Raw genomic sequence first — 17,512 nt, 5'->3', positions numbered from 1 at the left:
TGTAGAGCAATAAAGGGATGAAAATAAAAAATGAACAGATTAATCTTCCACTGCAGGTCACATTGCTGCCAAGAGACCGGTGCTGACAGTGGCGGTTGGACGAGGAGCAATCTAAACCCGTGCCACGATCCTGTTTCAGCAGAGGCAGGCTTACGTCGGTGATGAGGGATTTCAGGAAGTTGGCCTTGTGCCGCAGCGGGTCGTGAACCAGCCCATCGCAGAAGGACACGATCCCGTGGGGGAAGTTGTGCTGTGCTAGCCACGCCACCACCCTCTGCTTCTGCATGTCAGGGCGGCCCGTGACATAGATAATGAGGTAGCCGAGGTCTTGCCAGTGCCTGGAAGGAAAGCCACGAGTCAATGGGTTGCAGAGCAAGGCCGGTGTCAGATCAACCGCCCCAGGCCCTGCCCTGACCTTACAACGTCCACGGCCCCGGCGCGGACTTTGGGGTCGCTGCCCATGATGGACACGCTGGCTGCGAAGGAGCCGTCGATGCTGAACACCACGAACTCCGTCCCCTTGGGCAGCACCGTGATGTAGCTGTCAGCAAACGTGTGGTCACCCCTGAGGGAAGGGAGGCAGGTGTTTAGAGGCATCAAAATATCCAGAAGGCATCACCAGGACCTGCAGAACACCACGAGCCAGAAGCAGCTCCCACGTCTGACCCAAAGGCTCCAACAGTGATGCCACCCTTGGTTAGAGCAGGAGCAGGCACTGTGTGAGGGTCTCTGTGCTCAAGTGAGGGTGGATTAGCACACCTTGGCAGCAGAAACTCAAAAGTTACTCCCAGAAAAACATTGCTGGGTTCACCACCAATAAGATGCTCCACTCCTCCCCCTCCCAGAGCCCAACACCAGCAGTGCTGGAGCTGAGCTGGAGCCCCTGGGCTGTGAATCATCGCGAGTACAAATTCCTGTCCCTCAAGGACAAGTTTATGATCTTTAAAATATGCTCAGTCGTGCAGTTTTGCAGATGGCCATGAGGCCCCGTGGTGCAGAAGACCTGCTCCTGCAGCAGGAGCTCAATTCCCGTGCTGGTGGTGATGCAGGAGCCAGAATAAAATGTGCATTTTCCCCTTGCAGCTGCAGAGTACAAATGGCTTTGCCTCTGTTGCTGGCAAATCCGGCTCTGAACCCACCCAGCAACAGGAGGGACCATGTTCTACAGCCATCCAATTCCTCTTTGCTCCTCCTGCAAAAGCCCCAAGCCCCTCACCTGACCACCATCTTGACGGGGTAGACGCCGATGCCCAGGCGCCGCTCCTCGGGGATCACGTAGGAAATCCTGCCACTGCTGTTGCTGATCTCCGTGTCAAAGTACACCCACTCCCCTGAGGGTGGCTGGGTCATGATGTGGATGTCCACCTGGGGACAGCGAGGCTGTGTCACCCCCGGCAGGACAGGCCAGGCACAGGGACATCCCACCCAAGCCCCTTTGGGTGGCAGCAGGCTTGGTCCTGCTCCCACCCTCTGCACTTCACGGATCTGAGCTGGGCAGCACCCAAACATCAGGGGCTGGAATGAAACCTGGCCTCGGTGGTGGGACCTCCGTGACAAATGCCGTTCCTGGTGGGAGGCACCCACAAGTCTGAGCAGGAGAACCAGGCCAGGACCCAAGTGCAGCAAACCCAGCAGGGACCAAGGGAGCAGTGACCAGCGCTACCTCTGTCCCACAACTGTCACCACATAGCGACAACCCCCAGCACACACGGTACCTTCTCTCCTGTGAGGGTGACCATGTCTAATGGACCATACATGAACCTCCCAGTTAAGGTCTGGGGCCCATCCTCGTTAGCAATGGTGTCGTTGATCCTGTGGTTGGCTGTGACGTTCTGCACAAGGCAAGAGGGGAGGAGGAAAAAAAAAAGAAAGAAACAGTTTGCAGCAATGGATAACCTCACAGGGAAATGCCAAACATAACTGGACAAATTGGAGCATGGGTTTCTCTGTGCCATTCCCCTCCCTCCACTCTGCCCTCAGCTCTGGGAAAGAATTTGACCTGTGGCAGAGGTGAGGCTCTGTGCCCTGAACTGATGGGTGGATTGGAGTGCTGGAGAGCCAATTTCCATGGCAGGTTGTACGTGCAATCCTGATACTCTCTATTAACTCTCACACTTTGGAATTAAGAGGAAATACACACAGCTGCCAGAGAAATCTGCTGATATTGTTTCAGTTCTAGCACAGAATTGCCCTCCTAGAAACTGGAGACTTTACTGGGAGCAAAGGGCATTTTCTGAGCTGAGAACTGGTATTATTGGACTTTGAAAGATGTTCCATTCTGACTCGTTCCCTGACCCACAGCCAACGCTTCCTGTCTTTAACAGACTCAAGGCTAAGAGGAGACCTTGCTGACACACATCTTCAGCATTGCTCTTTTACAGGCACCCAGGTAGGATATAACCATTGAAACAGCCCAGCAATGCAACACAACCCTCCGTCTGTGCCACGGCCTCAGAACAGCTTGTGCAGCCCAAACCACAGCAGCTTGTGCAGCCCCACAACTCCCCTTACCCGGAGCTTCACGTTCGTCCTCTTGCGGAGCCACTTCTCACGGGGCTTGGAGGGGGTGAAGACAGACACCTCCTTCCCATCCAGCTCCAAAACACTCGAGTTCTCGTGCCTCATCACCTGCAGGAGGACAGATCCCACCAAGGCATCAGCCCTCTCCTCCTGCCTGGCTGTTCTGCATCTCCTGAGCCTGCAGTGAGGAAGGCAGTGCCTGGAGAGAGGCCCCTGAGTTTGCTGCTGGGTGTTTGGCTTGTCAGCTTGCAGGCTGGACAGGACAAGTGGCCTTTTCTGCACCGGCAAAGCCTGTGGCCAGCGCTGACTTAATCCTGGCTGGGATGCAGGCTTTTTGGATTGTCAGGAGGTACAAAACTGACTCAAACACAGCAGGATGAGCTCTGCACTAAGATACCTGCCCTTCCTCCAGGGATTCATTAGTCCCTTCCCACGGCCTGCAAGAGAACACGAGCCTTCCCCATTCCATAACAGATCCAGCAGCAGCTGCTCTGACTGGCTGCATGCCGACAGATCCTGTTCCTTCAGCTCATTTCTAATTCCTACTGAAATTCCCAACTCTTGCCCCGTGGCTTTTGCTCCTCTCACTGATCTGACCCCTGTGGAGGCACACAGGGGTCTGGCTTGGCTGCAAGGCAGAGCCCAGGCTGTCTGTCCATCCTGGCTGACAGAACTCCAGGACTTTGTGCTGGTGGGACATCACTGCCAACCAGCCAGTTCTGTGAGGCAATTCCTGCCTGTCACCAGGGCATGGACAGGGATGGGAGGCAGGAACATGGAGAGAGGAGGGTTAACTCCCACCTAGGTTGCTCTTAACCTCTAGAATGGAAAAGGAAGAATAACACCCAAAGGCTGGGAGACACCTCAAAGACTCACAGTACTGCAGGACTGGGAGGTGACCCTGCACACAGAACTCCAAAACTGCCAGTAGTCCTTAGTGACCAAAAAATTAAGAAACCTCCTAAATGTGGGCTCTTTTACAAGGTCCTGAGCATGTTCTGTGAGGTCAGCCGCTCTCCAGCTGAGCTTGGCTGACACGGGCCAGCTCTCTTTGCAGAGCTGAAGCTGGTTTTCATCCAGGGAAATGGAAGAAGGACCCCAGGGAGGATGAGCTTGCAGGGGCGGCAGCTCATGGAAATCCAATGTAAACAAAAGAACAAATTTTACTGAAAATTATTTAAATCAGGAATGTATTTTGAATCCTATCTGGGCTTGTTTTGACAAGATTTAATCTTTGGAGACTAAAACTATTCAACAGCTTCTTTTTACATTTTGTCCAGAGATGACTTTCAAAGGCCATTAGGAACAAGTCCTTATTAGGGGAAGCAGTTGTGTGGTGCTGGTGAAGGACAGTGAGAAGACAAAAGATGAGATAAACCCCTGGTCTCAAGGCAAAGAGGAGTGAACAGAGACAGGCACTGGCCAAGGGGGTGCCAGACTACCCAGGCAGCCACCAGCAGGCTTAGAATGGATGGAGAGGTACCTCCAGGTACCCAAGGCACAAAGTTTGAACCACCACACAGTGCTACAGACCCAGGTTTGGGCTGAAACCTGAATAATTGACTATTTCCCAAGTGGAACATTTTGTGTATGAGACTGTCATGACTGTTCCCCCTCGTGCACAATGAGAGTTCTCTCTTCTTTCCTGCCCTGTTAGACTGGGCTGGATGTGGGACCATCCATCCAGCCAGGAGTGTGCAGGCAGAGCCTGGACACAGCCTGGGAAGAGAAGGGTCCCTCTGGATTATCAGCACTGCTCGGCCGCCACCGGCGCTGCCACTGCTGCCGCTTATGGCTCTCACACTATTTGGAAGATAACACTGAAAGAAAGTTTGCCAACAGAATCATAAATAACTGAGAGCTGCAGCAGAGGAGGCTGGAGGAGAACAGGGAGGATTTAACAGCTGAGCTAACACAAAGCAAACCCGGCACCGAAGTGGGCAACACAAACCACAGAGTTGCTCTGAGTTTTGTTTTTTTCCAGCTCCATGCTTTAAGTGTCATTCTCTGGGGAGTTCATATTTTTAAGGCGAATAACTCCCCCTCACCCCCAAGGAACTGAACGGAAAGTATTTCTTTTAGGGAAAACCACATTTTAGACAGTAAATTTGAATTTTAGGCCAAATATAGGTTGATAAAATCTGAGGTGTCAGACTCCAGACACCAGCAATCCCCATTCTCCTGGCCCTAGAACTGCTTTGTGCTGCAGGAACGAGGACTAAATGCCAATGAATTCCTAGAGGAGACAACAATAACTTAGAAAGGCAAAATGGAGAACTGCATTCTGCCTATCAATTCATGCTGAATTCATATAAAACTTCCCCTTTGGTTTTATTGTATCTGGTGCTGGTTTTAATTGTCCTTTGAGAAGTTTCAGTTTCAGACTTGAGATCTGACCTGGCTCACAGATCACTCCTAGAAACAAGTAACACTGACCTTTACCACTATGGATGTGATAGGAAACTGCCCTGGGCTCTCTCCATGGATCCCAGTGAGCCCATCTGAAACCTGCTCTGATGATAAACCCAGCCCCAAACCAAACAGGTGTGACAGCACATCCATGAAATCTGTATGCGTGCAGCTCCGCCAACACCACAGGTGAGGAAAAAAAAAAAAGAAGGGAAGAAAATGGATCTGCAGGAGCAAAGGGTATTTTTTCATCTCTAGGCCTCAACAAATCTTATGGAAGGTGCACTGGAAAAAACAAAGAGCCCTGAGAATTTTTCAGCCCAAGGGAGATGAGGGAGAGGGGATGACTGTACCTGTCTGAGCAGGAAGGAGACAACGTCCGTGGACTCCCAGTAGCTGGCGTGGAAGAGGTGAGGCAGAGCCACCGTCGGGAAAGCCGTGAGGGCGTCGGGGCAGTACAGGGCGTAGTCGATCCGTTTGGTTCCCCACCACTTGGCAGCAACTACAGAAGAAAAACACTCTTTCAGACAAAGGGGGTTCACAGAAGGCGTTTCAGGGCTCTGGCTCCTTGCTCCAGGCATGCCAGCAGGCTGCTCCCTGGCTGGTCCCGCTGCTCTGGGGGAACAAGCGACCCAGGGCTCGGTGTTTGCTCACACCAAGGGAGGAACACTCGGCCACCAGCAGTGAGCTCTCCCTTGTTTAAGCAAAGAGGAAGGCACTGGAGGGCAGGCTGTTAGTCCAGACCCCAGGGAAGGGGCTCAAGGCTCCTGTGCAACGAGCCAAAACATAAAGACAGCAGCAACACATCTCCCTGGAGCTGTGGGAGGAAGGATGGGCGGGTGGGCTCTGCCCTGCTTCCAACTCCTTTAGCTTTCTCCAGGGAATTGCATCCAGGTATTGGCCACACTAAAGAGGACTGAATACTGGGAATCCACAGGATGCTACAAGGCACCACAAGGCAGGGAATATGGCACATGCTGATGGGACTGGTAGTCCCCAACAAATTCTTATTGCCCTCCGGGGCAATGGAGATGTGCAGCCCAGCCCTCCCAGGGGCACAGCCTCTGTGGTGAACAAGACAAATACCTGGGAGTATTGGGACTTCATTGCATGGGGGACTGAAAAATACACTGGGATTTAGTGGGGGGGGCAGGGATACAAACAAAACAGACAAGTTTCTCCCTCGGGGAGCCAACAGCTCGCAGGCAGGTGTCTGACAGCCACCCTTCACCCCGGGACACCACAACTGCCCTGAGCTCTGCCCACACGCATCCTGCCCCAATCCCTGGAAATCAGCATGCCTCAGTCCAAAACCTCAGAACCCAAAGCCATGGGCTGCTTTCCAGCAGCAAGGAGTCCTCAATGCCTGGGCACTCCAGCCCAGAAAAGCAGCCAAGGAAAGAAAAGATGGAGATCAAGAGAGCAGTTTGTGTTTGCATGCAGGATGCAAGCTGGGGCTTTGACAAGGGCTTCCTCAAGCTTGGTTTGTCTCCGTGACAATGTTCCCTTTTTAAGGACTTCCAGGAAAGCTGCCAGGTTTAAGGTACAATCCAACACACCCCTCTGCAAAGGGCAATCTGCCTGATGATGAGCACAGATGCTGAACTGAAAAGATGGATCTACCTGCTCCTTCCAGAGACCTGCACAGAGCTGCCACCAGAGCAAATGCAGAGGGATGTGGATTCAGCACATCCCCAGAGCCCAGCCCTGGCTGTGCCTGGTGCCAGCCCACCCTCACCCTGATAGTCCCTGCTTTTCTGAAGAGCCATGGGAAGGAGGAGCAAGGTTTGACAGATCAGTGTGGCTTTTCCAGAGCTCACAGGCACCTCCTTGCAGCCACTTCTGATTCCCTGCCTTCCAAACTGACAGCTCCTGGTCATGTCCCAACTTTCATTTCTCATGCAAGTCCCCAGCTTGGGTAATTTCAGATTCTTTACAGGAAGCAGACAGGACTGACTCTTCCATGCTCAAAAGACAGTGGTGGAGGCAGAAGCGTTGTCCCCTCAGCTCTGCCCAGAGGAACTCCTGCTCCTGCCAAGTTGTTAGCGGTGTTATGATGGATCTTCAGGGCAAAGTGGCAGAAATGCTTGTTAAGATGGAATCAGAAACTGCAAGTGCCTCAGTGAAGCGCAGAGATTTGTTGTGAAGTTCTGTGACTACCAAATGAGAGAGGAGGCCGACAGGAGTGGATCTCTCCAGAATACCTGTCTTGATGTCCAGGTCTGGTATCCGAAGAGCACAGCCTGCAGCCCGGCTCCGTGGCCCTTTGAGCTTCCTTCCCTTGGCAGGGATTTCGTGTTTATGCTGCCTACGCCTCCTGAACGAGGTTTGGGTAGGGGATTTGTGAGGGAGGGCAAGTTGGGAGAGAAGGCTAAACCCCCTACAATGATTAAGGAGTTTGGTTTCTAAAAGGAAAAATAAAATATATAAAAAAAAAAAGCAGAAATCACTTATTATTATGGCACACACTGATTTCATCCTCCACAAACCCATGGCACCAGGGGAGCTGCACCCCTAGGGAGGCTCCTGGGAGGGAGCTGTGGTCTTGCAGTGCCCCTCCAACCTTCCTCCAGCTCTCCCTGGGGATAAGCAGGGATCACATCCAGCCCTCAGTGCCACGGCTCCACGTTACCACCACACCATGAGGCTGAGAGCAAGAGCAGCAAAGGCAGAGCCGGAGCGCGGGGGACACTCAAGAGTCGAGGGAAGACTCTTCCTCCCTGATGTCAGGAACAGGCTTTGATGGCTGTGTGGAGGAATAAATTACACAACGCAGAAGCTGCACAATGAGGGAGAGCATGGGGAAAGCAGAGGTGAGTGTTGTGTGACCCAGCCCTGCAGCAGCTCGGGACAAGATCGCTCTGTGGGACACGCCGGCCTCGGGGCATCACCCTGGCAAAAACACCTCCCCGTGAACCACCACTGTGTGCCAGCCCAGCAGCTCCCCGTGGGTGGGGAAGCAGCACAAAACAAACATCTTCTCCCCCAGGAGCTGCTTCACAAGCAGATTCCTACTTAGCAGTGCTTGGCAGGATGTCAGCGCAAGTAAAAGGACGCACGCGGGGAGCGCGGTGTCGGCTCCTGGACACACTTTGAGCAGGAAAGCTTTGTTTGTCAGAGAAGATATTTTAGTTCTGCTGCTGAGTGTTGCTTCAAACAGGGCAGGAGGTTACAGCAGCCCCTGAGCAGCGCCCACAGACCTTCAACAACTCATACCTGCCTCCGGGAGCATTATTAACCTTAGCAATTAATGATGGAGTGAGTAATTCACAACCCGTGCCAGGAATGTATCTCAAAATTTTTGAGACCTTCTGGGAATGGAGTTTGGGCTGAAAATTTCCTCATATGCATGGTTTTTTAGGTTTTGTTTTGGTTTTTTTTGGTGGTATTTTGGGTTTTTTTTGAGTTTTCAGCCTTTTTTTGGTCTGAGTTACCAGAGGTCCACGAGGCCACAGCGTTCATCTCATACCTGAGCAGAAACAAAGAAGGGGCTGAGCCATTAATACAGTCTGTTCTTCTCCACTGTATTAGCTGGGAAGTTATACAGGTCTTGGGAAAATTAATAAATAAAAAATCCCTTTTACTCCTCATTCAGCTCTGGGAAATGGGTCATAACTGACTGGGAGCTGCCCTGCGGGCTGCAGAAGAGCTGAATTTCTAATGCAAAGTAACAAATGTTCTGTTCTGAACCAACCTGTCCTTGCTTTTCAGCGTTACAGAGGGGCTTACTCATCCCTGTTTTTGTGGGCCACATTGGAGGGATCCGCATCAAGCCACATCCTGCATTACCCATCTGGTCTCAAGTGCTGATCCCGACCAGTTCTGCACGACTTACCATGGCAGCACAGAAACATGCCTCTGGATTAACCCTCGCCACACACAGCAGCCAGACGGTGCTCAGAGTCACAGTTATTATCTTTTCTTTAACAATTCGTCACCAGCAAGGTCCAACATGCGTAACGCAGCCGTGGTCCCTGCGTGGCCATCAAACACACCACCTGTTCTTGCAGGGGATGTGGTGACACACGGCACTGACTGGGGCAGAACCAATTCCAAGCTTTTGGTTACGAATGGGAAGCACGCCCCGGACAGACGGACGGACAGAAGCTGCTCGGCCCGGAGCGTGCTCTGAGAGCAGAGCCTCGGAGGGGTGCAACACTTACTGTTGGCTATGTTGGAAGCAGTGTAACTGTCTGCCATTCCTGAGACCTGGCTGGCAATGCTGATCTCACTGGCTCTCCGGAAGCCCCTGAACTGAGGGGCTGAAATGGGGGTGGACAGGGACGCGTTTTCCATGAAGACGGCACCATGAGACTGAACAACATCTGCTACAAAGTTGAAACAGGGAAATCAAAATATTAGACCAACAGACAGAGGCTGGGCAAGATGAACTCGGGGGGGAGGAAGGAGGCAAACAAAGCTGGTAGGTGCAAAAACCTTTCAGAGCTGATTGGAATGAAACAGAAACACCCCACATTTCATTGGAGCTCTGGTTAGAAAAGAAAGCAAACAGCACGGCAGGCAGAGACATGTGGCTGGAGGAGCAGTCTTTGATTGGGAGAAGCAAAGTAAGTAGCTCAAAAACCAGATCCAAAGAAAAACCCAGGCAGACTTATTCAAGCAGCAATAACAAGCATGTGTCATACATACAGATGTGAATATACACAATTTTATACATTCACATCGAGACAAGATAACCAAGGTAAGGAAAACAAAAAAAACCAACCTTAGAAAGAGGTATTTGTTTTCTTGAGATATTTAAATGTAAAGGAATGTCTCCAAGATGGAAGCATTATTAAAAAGCAAAAATCAAGAAAACATCTTCATGCCTGGCAGGGACTAAATTTGGACTTGTATTTTACTGCTGAAGGACACAGCCAACACTCATTAATCTGGAGAAAGGGCTACTAAAGGGAGTCTGGTGCTGAGCACTTCTATCTCCCATCAGAGTCAGCAGATCAGGGAGTACTCAGGCTCTATGAAAACGGGGTTTTTTTGGTACAACACGCAGGTCTGGATTCTTAAAACCCAACCTGAGGTTTACCAAGTTAGGCTGAACCCCTCAGTACATAAATACAGAAAGGAGGGTTTAAAACCATGCTCACATGGACCTCACATATGGATGGCAGGGAAAAGGACCTCGAACACCCAGGAGGGGCAAAACGAGAGACGCTGAAAGTCACGCTAAAATCTCTGCATTTCTAAGAGCAGCCACCCCTCTGTGGATGCTACGAGGCCAAACTAAGTGGGATATCCCAAGCTCCTGCAGGGCACAGGTTTGTAATGCCAGCACCAGGTGCTCACAGCAGACAGCACCAGCGTGGCAGTAACATGCAAAAACAAAGCAATTCATTATGGTTTTAAGGTTGCCCATCTCTGCTGCACTTGAGGAGCAGCACCTGAATTTATTCCTAGGTATCAGGCAGGAGGTATCACAAGGAATGTGAGCACATCACTCCCACACATCAACACCCTCCACCTATTCCAGCCGGTTTGGTTATCCCTGGATTTAATCCCGGCACACGGCTGACACAGGGTGTTGTTTTAGCAACTGGTTTATTTTAATATCAATCTTTTTTTGCTCGGGGCTACTGATTTTCTCCCTCCAATCCCTCAGCTCGCAGCAGCAGCAGCAGCGTCTGCGCCCACACAAATCCTGCTGCAGCCGAGGGAGAGGCAACGTATGAAGCAGAAAATGTGTGGCTAAGTGTCAGTAAAAGAGTTCTGGTCTCTGCAGGGAAAATCAGGCCACAAGCTGCTCTGTGTAAAAGCTTTGCGGACTGTGAGATCTGAGCCTTAGCGGGAGCCTGACCTGATGATGAGCTGCACACACAGCCCACGTTGTGCCTGAAAGGCCCTTAGCAGCATCACTTTCCCAGCACTTTCCCCCTCTTTCCACCTTGCCTCGAGCTGCTGGCTGTCAAGGCTGTGAGCAGGATCCACAACCCAGCCAGTCCCACCAGGCCAGTGCTGTTTTCTGACTGTACAAAACACCAGCATGAGCAAGAAGAGGCAACCCAAGTGGAAAACAGGAGCTGCACTGAACCCCACAAAGGTCTCAGGGGTAAAGGGTCTCATTCCCTTTGCTGGGGGACCTGGAAGAAACCTCTCTTCTCTGATCACCCCTCCCTCTCCATTCTCTGGCCTATGGGATGCTCCTGTGCTCCTGCTCTTGTGTCCCCAAACGGGTGACGATCATCGCCTTGCCCGAGTCTCCTCAGATGTGAGGAGAGGTTTGGCTTTGTCTGTGTCAGGAAAAATGCCAGGTTCAGGTTTGACCACCAGAGATACCTGAACTTCATCCTCTGCTTTAACCTAAAGCACCTGTGGCGTGAATTAAGAAGACAAGTTCAAAAAAGGCTGGGCCCAAAGAGGCCTGCCTGGGGTGGTCACAGCTTTGACTCCATCAGTTCATCTTCACTTAGCTCTGCCTGAACTTCAGCTCCTTTTTGAGAACCCAGAAAGTGAATAAAGGAAGAAACAGTGAGATTTTGGGCCTGGTCTTTTTTAGCCAATCTTGTTTTCCTGGGCTGACCAGGGATTTTGGAAAATAATGAGTTTGCAGCAAAAGCACCCAACCTCAGCAGCCCTTCAGCCCCATCCTGGTGTCACCAGAGCAACAATTCCCTCTCCTGTTAAAGCCTGAGGTATTTCAGCATTGCTGAACCCTTCAGTTCAGCACTGCCTGCACTGGTGGCAGGAGTCTGCTCGGAGGGGACAAGGAGTCTGCTCTGAGGGGACAAGGAGTCTGCTCGGAGGGGACAAGGAGCCTGCTCTGAGGGGACAAGGAGTCTGCTCTGAGGGGACAAGGAGCCTGCTCTGAGGGGACAAGGAGTCTGCTCTGAGGGGACAAGGAGTCTGCTCGGAGGGGACAAGGTGCCACCTGACAGCGCTCCCCTGCTCCTGCCCACTCAGGGTGCTCTTGTGCTTCTCCCTTTCCCCAAGCTACACACCCTCTGTCCCTGAGAAAGGGCAGTTTCTGAGAAAAACAAAGGCCAGGAAAAGGCAGGGTGGGAAATGTGGAGGAAAACCTGTTTTATGCATTACCACCCACTCAGAAAAGCTTCCTCCACACCAAAGCTGCAGTGACAGCAACTTCCAAAGAAAATCCTGAGACCTGACTCGCAGCAAAAACCCACAAAGCTAACAGCATATTTCCTGAATTTGTGTATTCCCTGCATCATGCCTCTTGTGCAGCAATTTTGAAACCAAAGGGGCTTTCTTGGGGAGCGTGGTGACCAGGGTAGGATGTCACAGATGCTGCCGTGCTGGCACAGCCAGACCCCAGCACCTGCAGCCAGGTGTTCCCAACAGGAGCCATGGGAAGCCTCCTGCACCCCAGAGGTGCATCCCCAGCCACAGCTCAGGTCCTGACAGCCACGGGGAGGTTTTCCAGGCAAGCCCAGAGGGAAGCCAGGAGGTCCAGCAGCAGCAAGACCCTTACCAAGATGAGCTGTTCCTCTGCCACTGGGTGAGGACAGAGGTGCCCTTGCCTACTGCCCTTTGTCCTGTGACTCAGGGCTGACTCAGGGCCACTGGACCAGAGCGAGGAAGAGGAGCTTGGCTGGAGCAGTGCCCTGAGCACCCTCCCAGCAAAGCACCTGCTGCTGCTGGAACCACAAGGCACAACCCATGGCATGGCCCAAGGTTTAACTGCACTTCCAGGGGAGTGGAAATGGGAAGCCAAATCACTTTTTTTGTTTTGGCCTACCTATGAATCTTTAATACCCATTTTGGTGCTGTGCTCTTTCACTTTTGGACTCATTTATCAATGTTCTTATAAGGGAACAGCCCTGAGCCATCCTCTCAGGTAAGTCCTTGGGGTACCTGAAAGACAGAATTTGGTATGTACTATTTGGAGACCGAGCTATTGCACCGAAGCAGGAAATACTGAAAGCCATCAAAAATATGTACAGTTCAATAAAAACAAAAATATTAAAAACCACAGGAAATCCAGGCAGCTGCTCAGCATAGGCCAGGCCCTGCTCTCACTGGAGTCACTGGCCAGTGCTGGGCACTCTGCAGTCACTACCCTGAGATCAAGAGCAACAGATTTCTGCTGTCCACAAGTTTTGCTGATTTTGGAAATCTCCTGCAGTGCAGTGGCTGAATTGGGATTCAGCAACTCACATCAAGAACTGCTTGGACACATTGTGCTCTTGACCCACAATGTAAAAAGCAGAAAATCACAGAATCCTGTCATGGTTTGGGTTGGAAGGGACCTTAAAGACCATCTAACTCCAATCCCCTGCCAGGGGCAAGGGATGCTTCTACAAGCTCTGTCCTGACCACAGGCAGCATCAGCTCACAGTGAAATGGCATTTCACCAGGGACCTCCAAAGTGATTAATCAACAGCACCAGATCCTTTCCCTCTGCTTTACCACAGACCCTCACAGCACAGGCAACATGGCAACTGCACACCTAAAAATCCTCTCCACCTCCAGGAGACGGAGGAGAGACCACGGGGAAAACTCGGCAATGTTGCCGTCCTGTATGACCACATAAGAGCCCCAACTGCTCAGGGACAGTGAGGGTCAGCTTGTTAAAGACAAACAGGGCAGCAGAACCCAGCTCTCAATGCAAAACACCGAGAAAGGAACGAGAACGGGCAAGTGAGACACGCAGGGAAGAAAAAAACCAGAACAAAGGCAAATCTCATCAAAATTGCAGATGTAGCACCAGCCACAATCAGAATAAATGAGGCCATGCAGGACTGATGATGGAAAATAAGGCAAAAAAAATGCATCAAACTTTGCTTTTAAGGCGGGAGACAAGAAATTAATTTAAATAACCAACACGCAGAGCCACGCTGGGGTCTGAAAGCCTCAGTGCTGTGCTCAGCAGAGCCACGAGTGTCCAAACAGGAAAATACTCACAGGGACAAAATCTGGTGTGACATGGACATCAATTGGAGTTCTGGGCACGGTGATTCGTGGCTGCTGGGGAGCTGCACACTGCAGGACACCCTTTCCCAAGGGATCCTGCCCTGGGTGAGCACCACACGAGCAGGGCCAGCAGGGATTGTCTCTGCCAAAGGCTCTTTCCAGCAGCACAGAGCAAACCAGTCCGTGCATGGCAGCAGCTCCCCTCCAGCATCTACACCAGAATGGGACAGAGTTTATAACCCCAAGCCCCTTTTCCACAGTGGCTCTCCCAGAGCCAGGTGTGATCCCCAGTGGTGACTTTGTGTGGCACAGCCTGAGACACAGCACGGAGATTTCAACTCCAGGAGGCAACAGTGTGATCTCCAAAAAAGGACCCCAAGAACCCAACAGCACAGACAATACAAAAGTGTAGATTACACACACTCAGCACAACCAGCACTTTTATTGGAAACATCTTGCCAATTCAGTACGGGAACGGGGATACTTGTTTCCATGAAGCTGTCCTGGTGCTGGAGAGCACCCAGAGGGCTACTTTCCATGAGGAGGATGGGATTGTTCTGGATTGTCTCAACTAGAAGCAGATGGGGAAAAAAAAAAACATAACAGAAGGACAAAGAACAACAGACATGCGGCCACAAAGTGTTAAACATACAAACAGTTACACCCCAGCACTTAATTATGAATCTTCAATGAACAGACAACCTTCAAATAGAGTAAAAGAAACAAAATGGGTGATTTCCAAACACACCAACATCCGAGATTAACTGGGAGCAGAGGAGAACACAAGGATGGCATTTCAACAACAAAAGGGAGGCATCTTCACCCCCTCGTGAGCCAAATCCATAAATACACAGCAGATCCAGAGAAATCTTTTTTACTGTGAGTGGAAAAAATATGCTGTAAGGGAAGAATCAGACTCACAGCCTACACTGTGCAAAGCACAGGAGTAAGCAGGGATGTGAGTTTGATTCTACTCTGCAAGTTGAAATGACACAGGCACCAGCATTTAGTACAGATGGGGAAATGGGGGAAAAAAACAGCCTGAGAGGCTTTCTGAATGGTGGACTCCCAAAAAAGCTACCTGCATGAGGAGATGTGCACAAGCAGCGTTACACAAGGTTTTGCACAAAACCAATTATAACTGAACACCTGAATTTGATGTGATCAGCAAAACACACAGCTTAATTATAGCAGCAATTAACTTTTCTGGAGTGCCCTCCAGTGAACACTAACTTCAGGAGCAGCTTGGTGAATCATGGTTAGTCCTTCTGGGTAATGTGTCCATCACAACGTGGACTCTAATGGAAAGGAATGGCCTGTTACTTTCTGATAAGCAAATGAAGAGGCTTTGTCTTACAGGAAAAAGAGAATTCAAAGCTGGTTTTTGTCAGTTTTATTCATCAAGGCAGAGCAGTATCTCTTAAAACAACAAGGCTCAGACCTGGAGGTTTTGCAATCACTCTGCCCTTCTCACAGGAGAGCTAATTGCTGTTTAACTTCACTGCATAGCAAGTGTCTCTCCAAACACAGCCAACTCAAGGTCCAGGGAGGCTCTAATATTCCTGCTGCTGTCCACAATGATAACCAGAACACAGGTTTAGTGTCAATGGGGCCTCTACCTCTGGGTTCAGTGACAACAGGGGCTCTGGCATGTATGTAAGAGAAAGAAGGTAAGAGGTTTAGCTGCATTTATTTTTTTTTTTAAAGCCCCTTGCAGCTGATACCTAGAATACACCCAAAAAGCAAATTGCTCTTCAAGTTGCTATAGATTCCCTGAGCTGTTGTAACTGGCCTGGGTACAAATGCAGCTGTGGGTGGATCCATTTTTAAAAAGTGTTGCAGCAAGATCTTGGCTAAATTTGACAAGTGAGTGGGGCCTGCAGAAAGCATTTTATTCACTTCATTAAACATGGGGCTTAGTTTGCCCATCTAACAAATCAGGCCTCTAGATTGAGCAATTGCAATACTTGAAGACACTGATACCTAGAGAAAGCCACTTCTTTGGATTTTCAATGTTAAAATGATGCAGAGGATGACCAGAATTATCCAGACTGTTACACAGACTTCTTCATTTAGTCCTGCATGGTTCAAATATCAGACAAATGGGATGCAAACAAGTAAATCATCTCATCATCTCACTGTAGATTCTGCTCCCTCCAGTCTTCTCTGGCCCTCCAAGTCCTAAATTCTGCCAACTCAATTGTGTTCCATTCACTCTCAATCACAAGCACCAGTCTGGGTGTAAAACAGAAGCCTTTACAGAGAGGTCACCACCTCATGACCCTCAGCAGCTGGAGGCCCTTGTGTGACAAACAGAGGGCACACAGGACACAAGGCACTGATTTCACTGGAAGAAAATTCCTTTTCTGGTAAATCAGGAACAAGCTCATGCTACAGGGCCAGTTCTCCTTCTCACCATTTCCAATTGTGTTGATAACTTCATGTAACACGTGGCTGTAACCCTTTAACAGCTACTGTGGATCCAGAGGGACTCACCCAAAACAGCAGAGTTGCCATCGCCCAGCGGGAACCTCTGGTACCGGGGAATATTGAAGGGGGGCAAAAGGTAAAACTTCCTCTCCAAAAGAGGCTCGAGGCGTGAAGCAGATGGGTCTGCAGGGTGGAACAGGTTATAGACCTGCTGACAAGCTGGTCTGAGCTGAAAGACTAAAAAGACAAAAGAAAAGAATCCCTCAAGTATCAAAATATCCCTTGTTAGAATATTGTAGATATTTGTCTCAAAAAAGGACAAGTGTCAGGTTACAAAATTGCAAAATATTTATCATCTCTCTCATCTTCTAGTTTAGTCAGCTGAAACAATTTATTACAATGTTTACAGACTCAAGAATTGCCCAGCGTTTTTCATGTCTGGAAATGCTGTAATCCGTGGTGCATAGAGCACAGGGAGTTCTGCTTCTTTACGGTGCAATAAACGTGATACAGAAATGTTTGGGTTTAACCAGACTCCTGCAAGTGCAGCAGGAGGTGCTTACACCACCCACCAAGGGAGCGCTTTGCACCAGCACTTACTGTCAAGAGCTGGAATTACAGTTTTCCGCAGTGCAAGCACCAGACCCAAGGGAGAACCGAAGAGGAAGAAGTCGGTGATCTCAAAGTCAAACTTCCCAATATTTCCTCCATCCAGCATCGTGGAGCTGCTGGATCGCCTGGATGTGGGGTCGTTTCTCAGGACACTAGAATGTAAACTGGGACAAGAACAGAAAATGAACCCTCAACTATATTATTACTGTGTTTTCATAATTAAAGCCTGGATTAGTGATTGACAGTGGATATAATTTCTAACTCTCAGTGAAGGAACTGTGCTAATCAACCCACAGTGACCCCACTGCACTGGCACCATTTAAATGTACAAATCCAAGCTTCAGGTGAGTTCATTTACACGCCATCTCCTCAAAATGTTTTTTCTTTAAGGAGTCAAAATCATGGTTGCTGTTACTATATAGAACATGTCCAGCTTTTCCTCCCTCTCTCAGGTGTCAAATCTGTTTGCAAAATTCCACCTCTGTGTTGTGCAGGCTGGGCAATGCACAGGTTTAACACAGAGATTTAAATTCACATTTTCCTTGGGCACTGAAGAAGAAGCAGCAGGATTGCTTAGGTGAAAATCCTGGGAATCCACCCCCATGTTAGGGAGAGTTGCTTCTTTGCAGTCTAAATCTGGGAAAATGAAATGACA

General features: G+C 50.0%; 1 protein-coding gene across 9 annotated transcripts in view; it reads right to left on the bottom strand.

Moving 5' to 3' along the window:
* PITPNM2 (phosphatidylinositol transfer protein membrane associated 2) overlaps positions 1 to 17,512 on the bottom strand; it is a 127,012-nt gene that overhangs the window by 5,633 nt on the left and 103,867 nt on the right. For 5 of the 9 annotated variants that reach the window (XM_068208411.1, XM_068208410.1, XM_068208418.1 and 2 more), the window contains 10 exons: positions 16,846 to 17,021; positions 16,312 to 16,482; positions 14,237 to 14,386; positions 9,093 to 9,257; positions 5,283 to 5,431; positions 2,512 to 2,628; positions 1,716 to 1,832; positions 1,217 to 1,365; positions 416 to 565; positions 155 to 338 (listed from right to left, as the gene is read on the bottom strand). In XM_068208411.1, coding sequence (XP_068064512.1) covers positions 155 to 338; positions 416 to 565; positions 1,217 to 1,365; positions 1,716 to 1,832; positions 2,512 to 2,628; positions 5,283 to 5,431; positions 9,093 to 9,257; positions 14,237 to 14,386; positions 16,312 to 16,482; positions 16,846 to 17,021 — 1,528 coding nt within the window. The remainder of the gene's footprint in view (positions 1 to 154; positions 339 to 415; positions 566 to 1,216; positions 1,366 to 1,715; positions 1,833 to 2,511; positions 2,629 to 5,282; positions 5,432 to 9,092; positions 9,258 to 14,236; positions 14,387 to 16,311; positions 16,483 to 16,845; positions 17,022 to 17,512) is intronic. The other 4 variants (XM_068208414.1, XM_068208415.1, XM_068208416.1 and 1 more) reach the window with 4 other exon arrangements.

This window comes from Anomalospiza imberbis, chromosome 18 (genome assembly GCF_031753505.1).
Source record: "Anomalospiza imberbis isolate Cuckoo-Finch-1a 21T00152 chromosome 18, ASM3175350v1, whole genome shotgun sequence".
Classification (NCBI taxonomy): Eukaryota; Metazoa; Chordata; class Aves; order Passeriformes; family Viduidae; genus Anomalospiza; species Anomalospiza imberbis.
The sequence above is the reverse complement of the archived record's forward strand: the minus strand, read 5'-3'. Positions and strand labels throughout refer to the sequence as shown.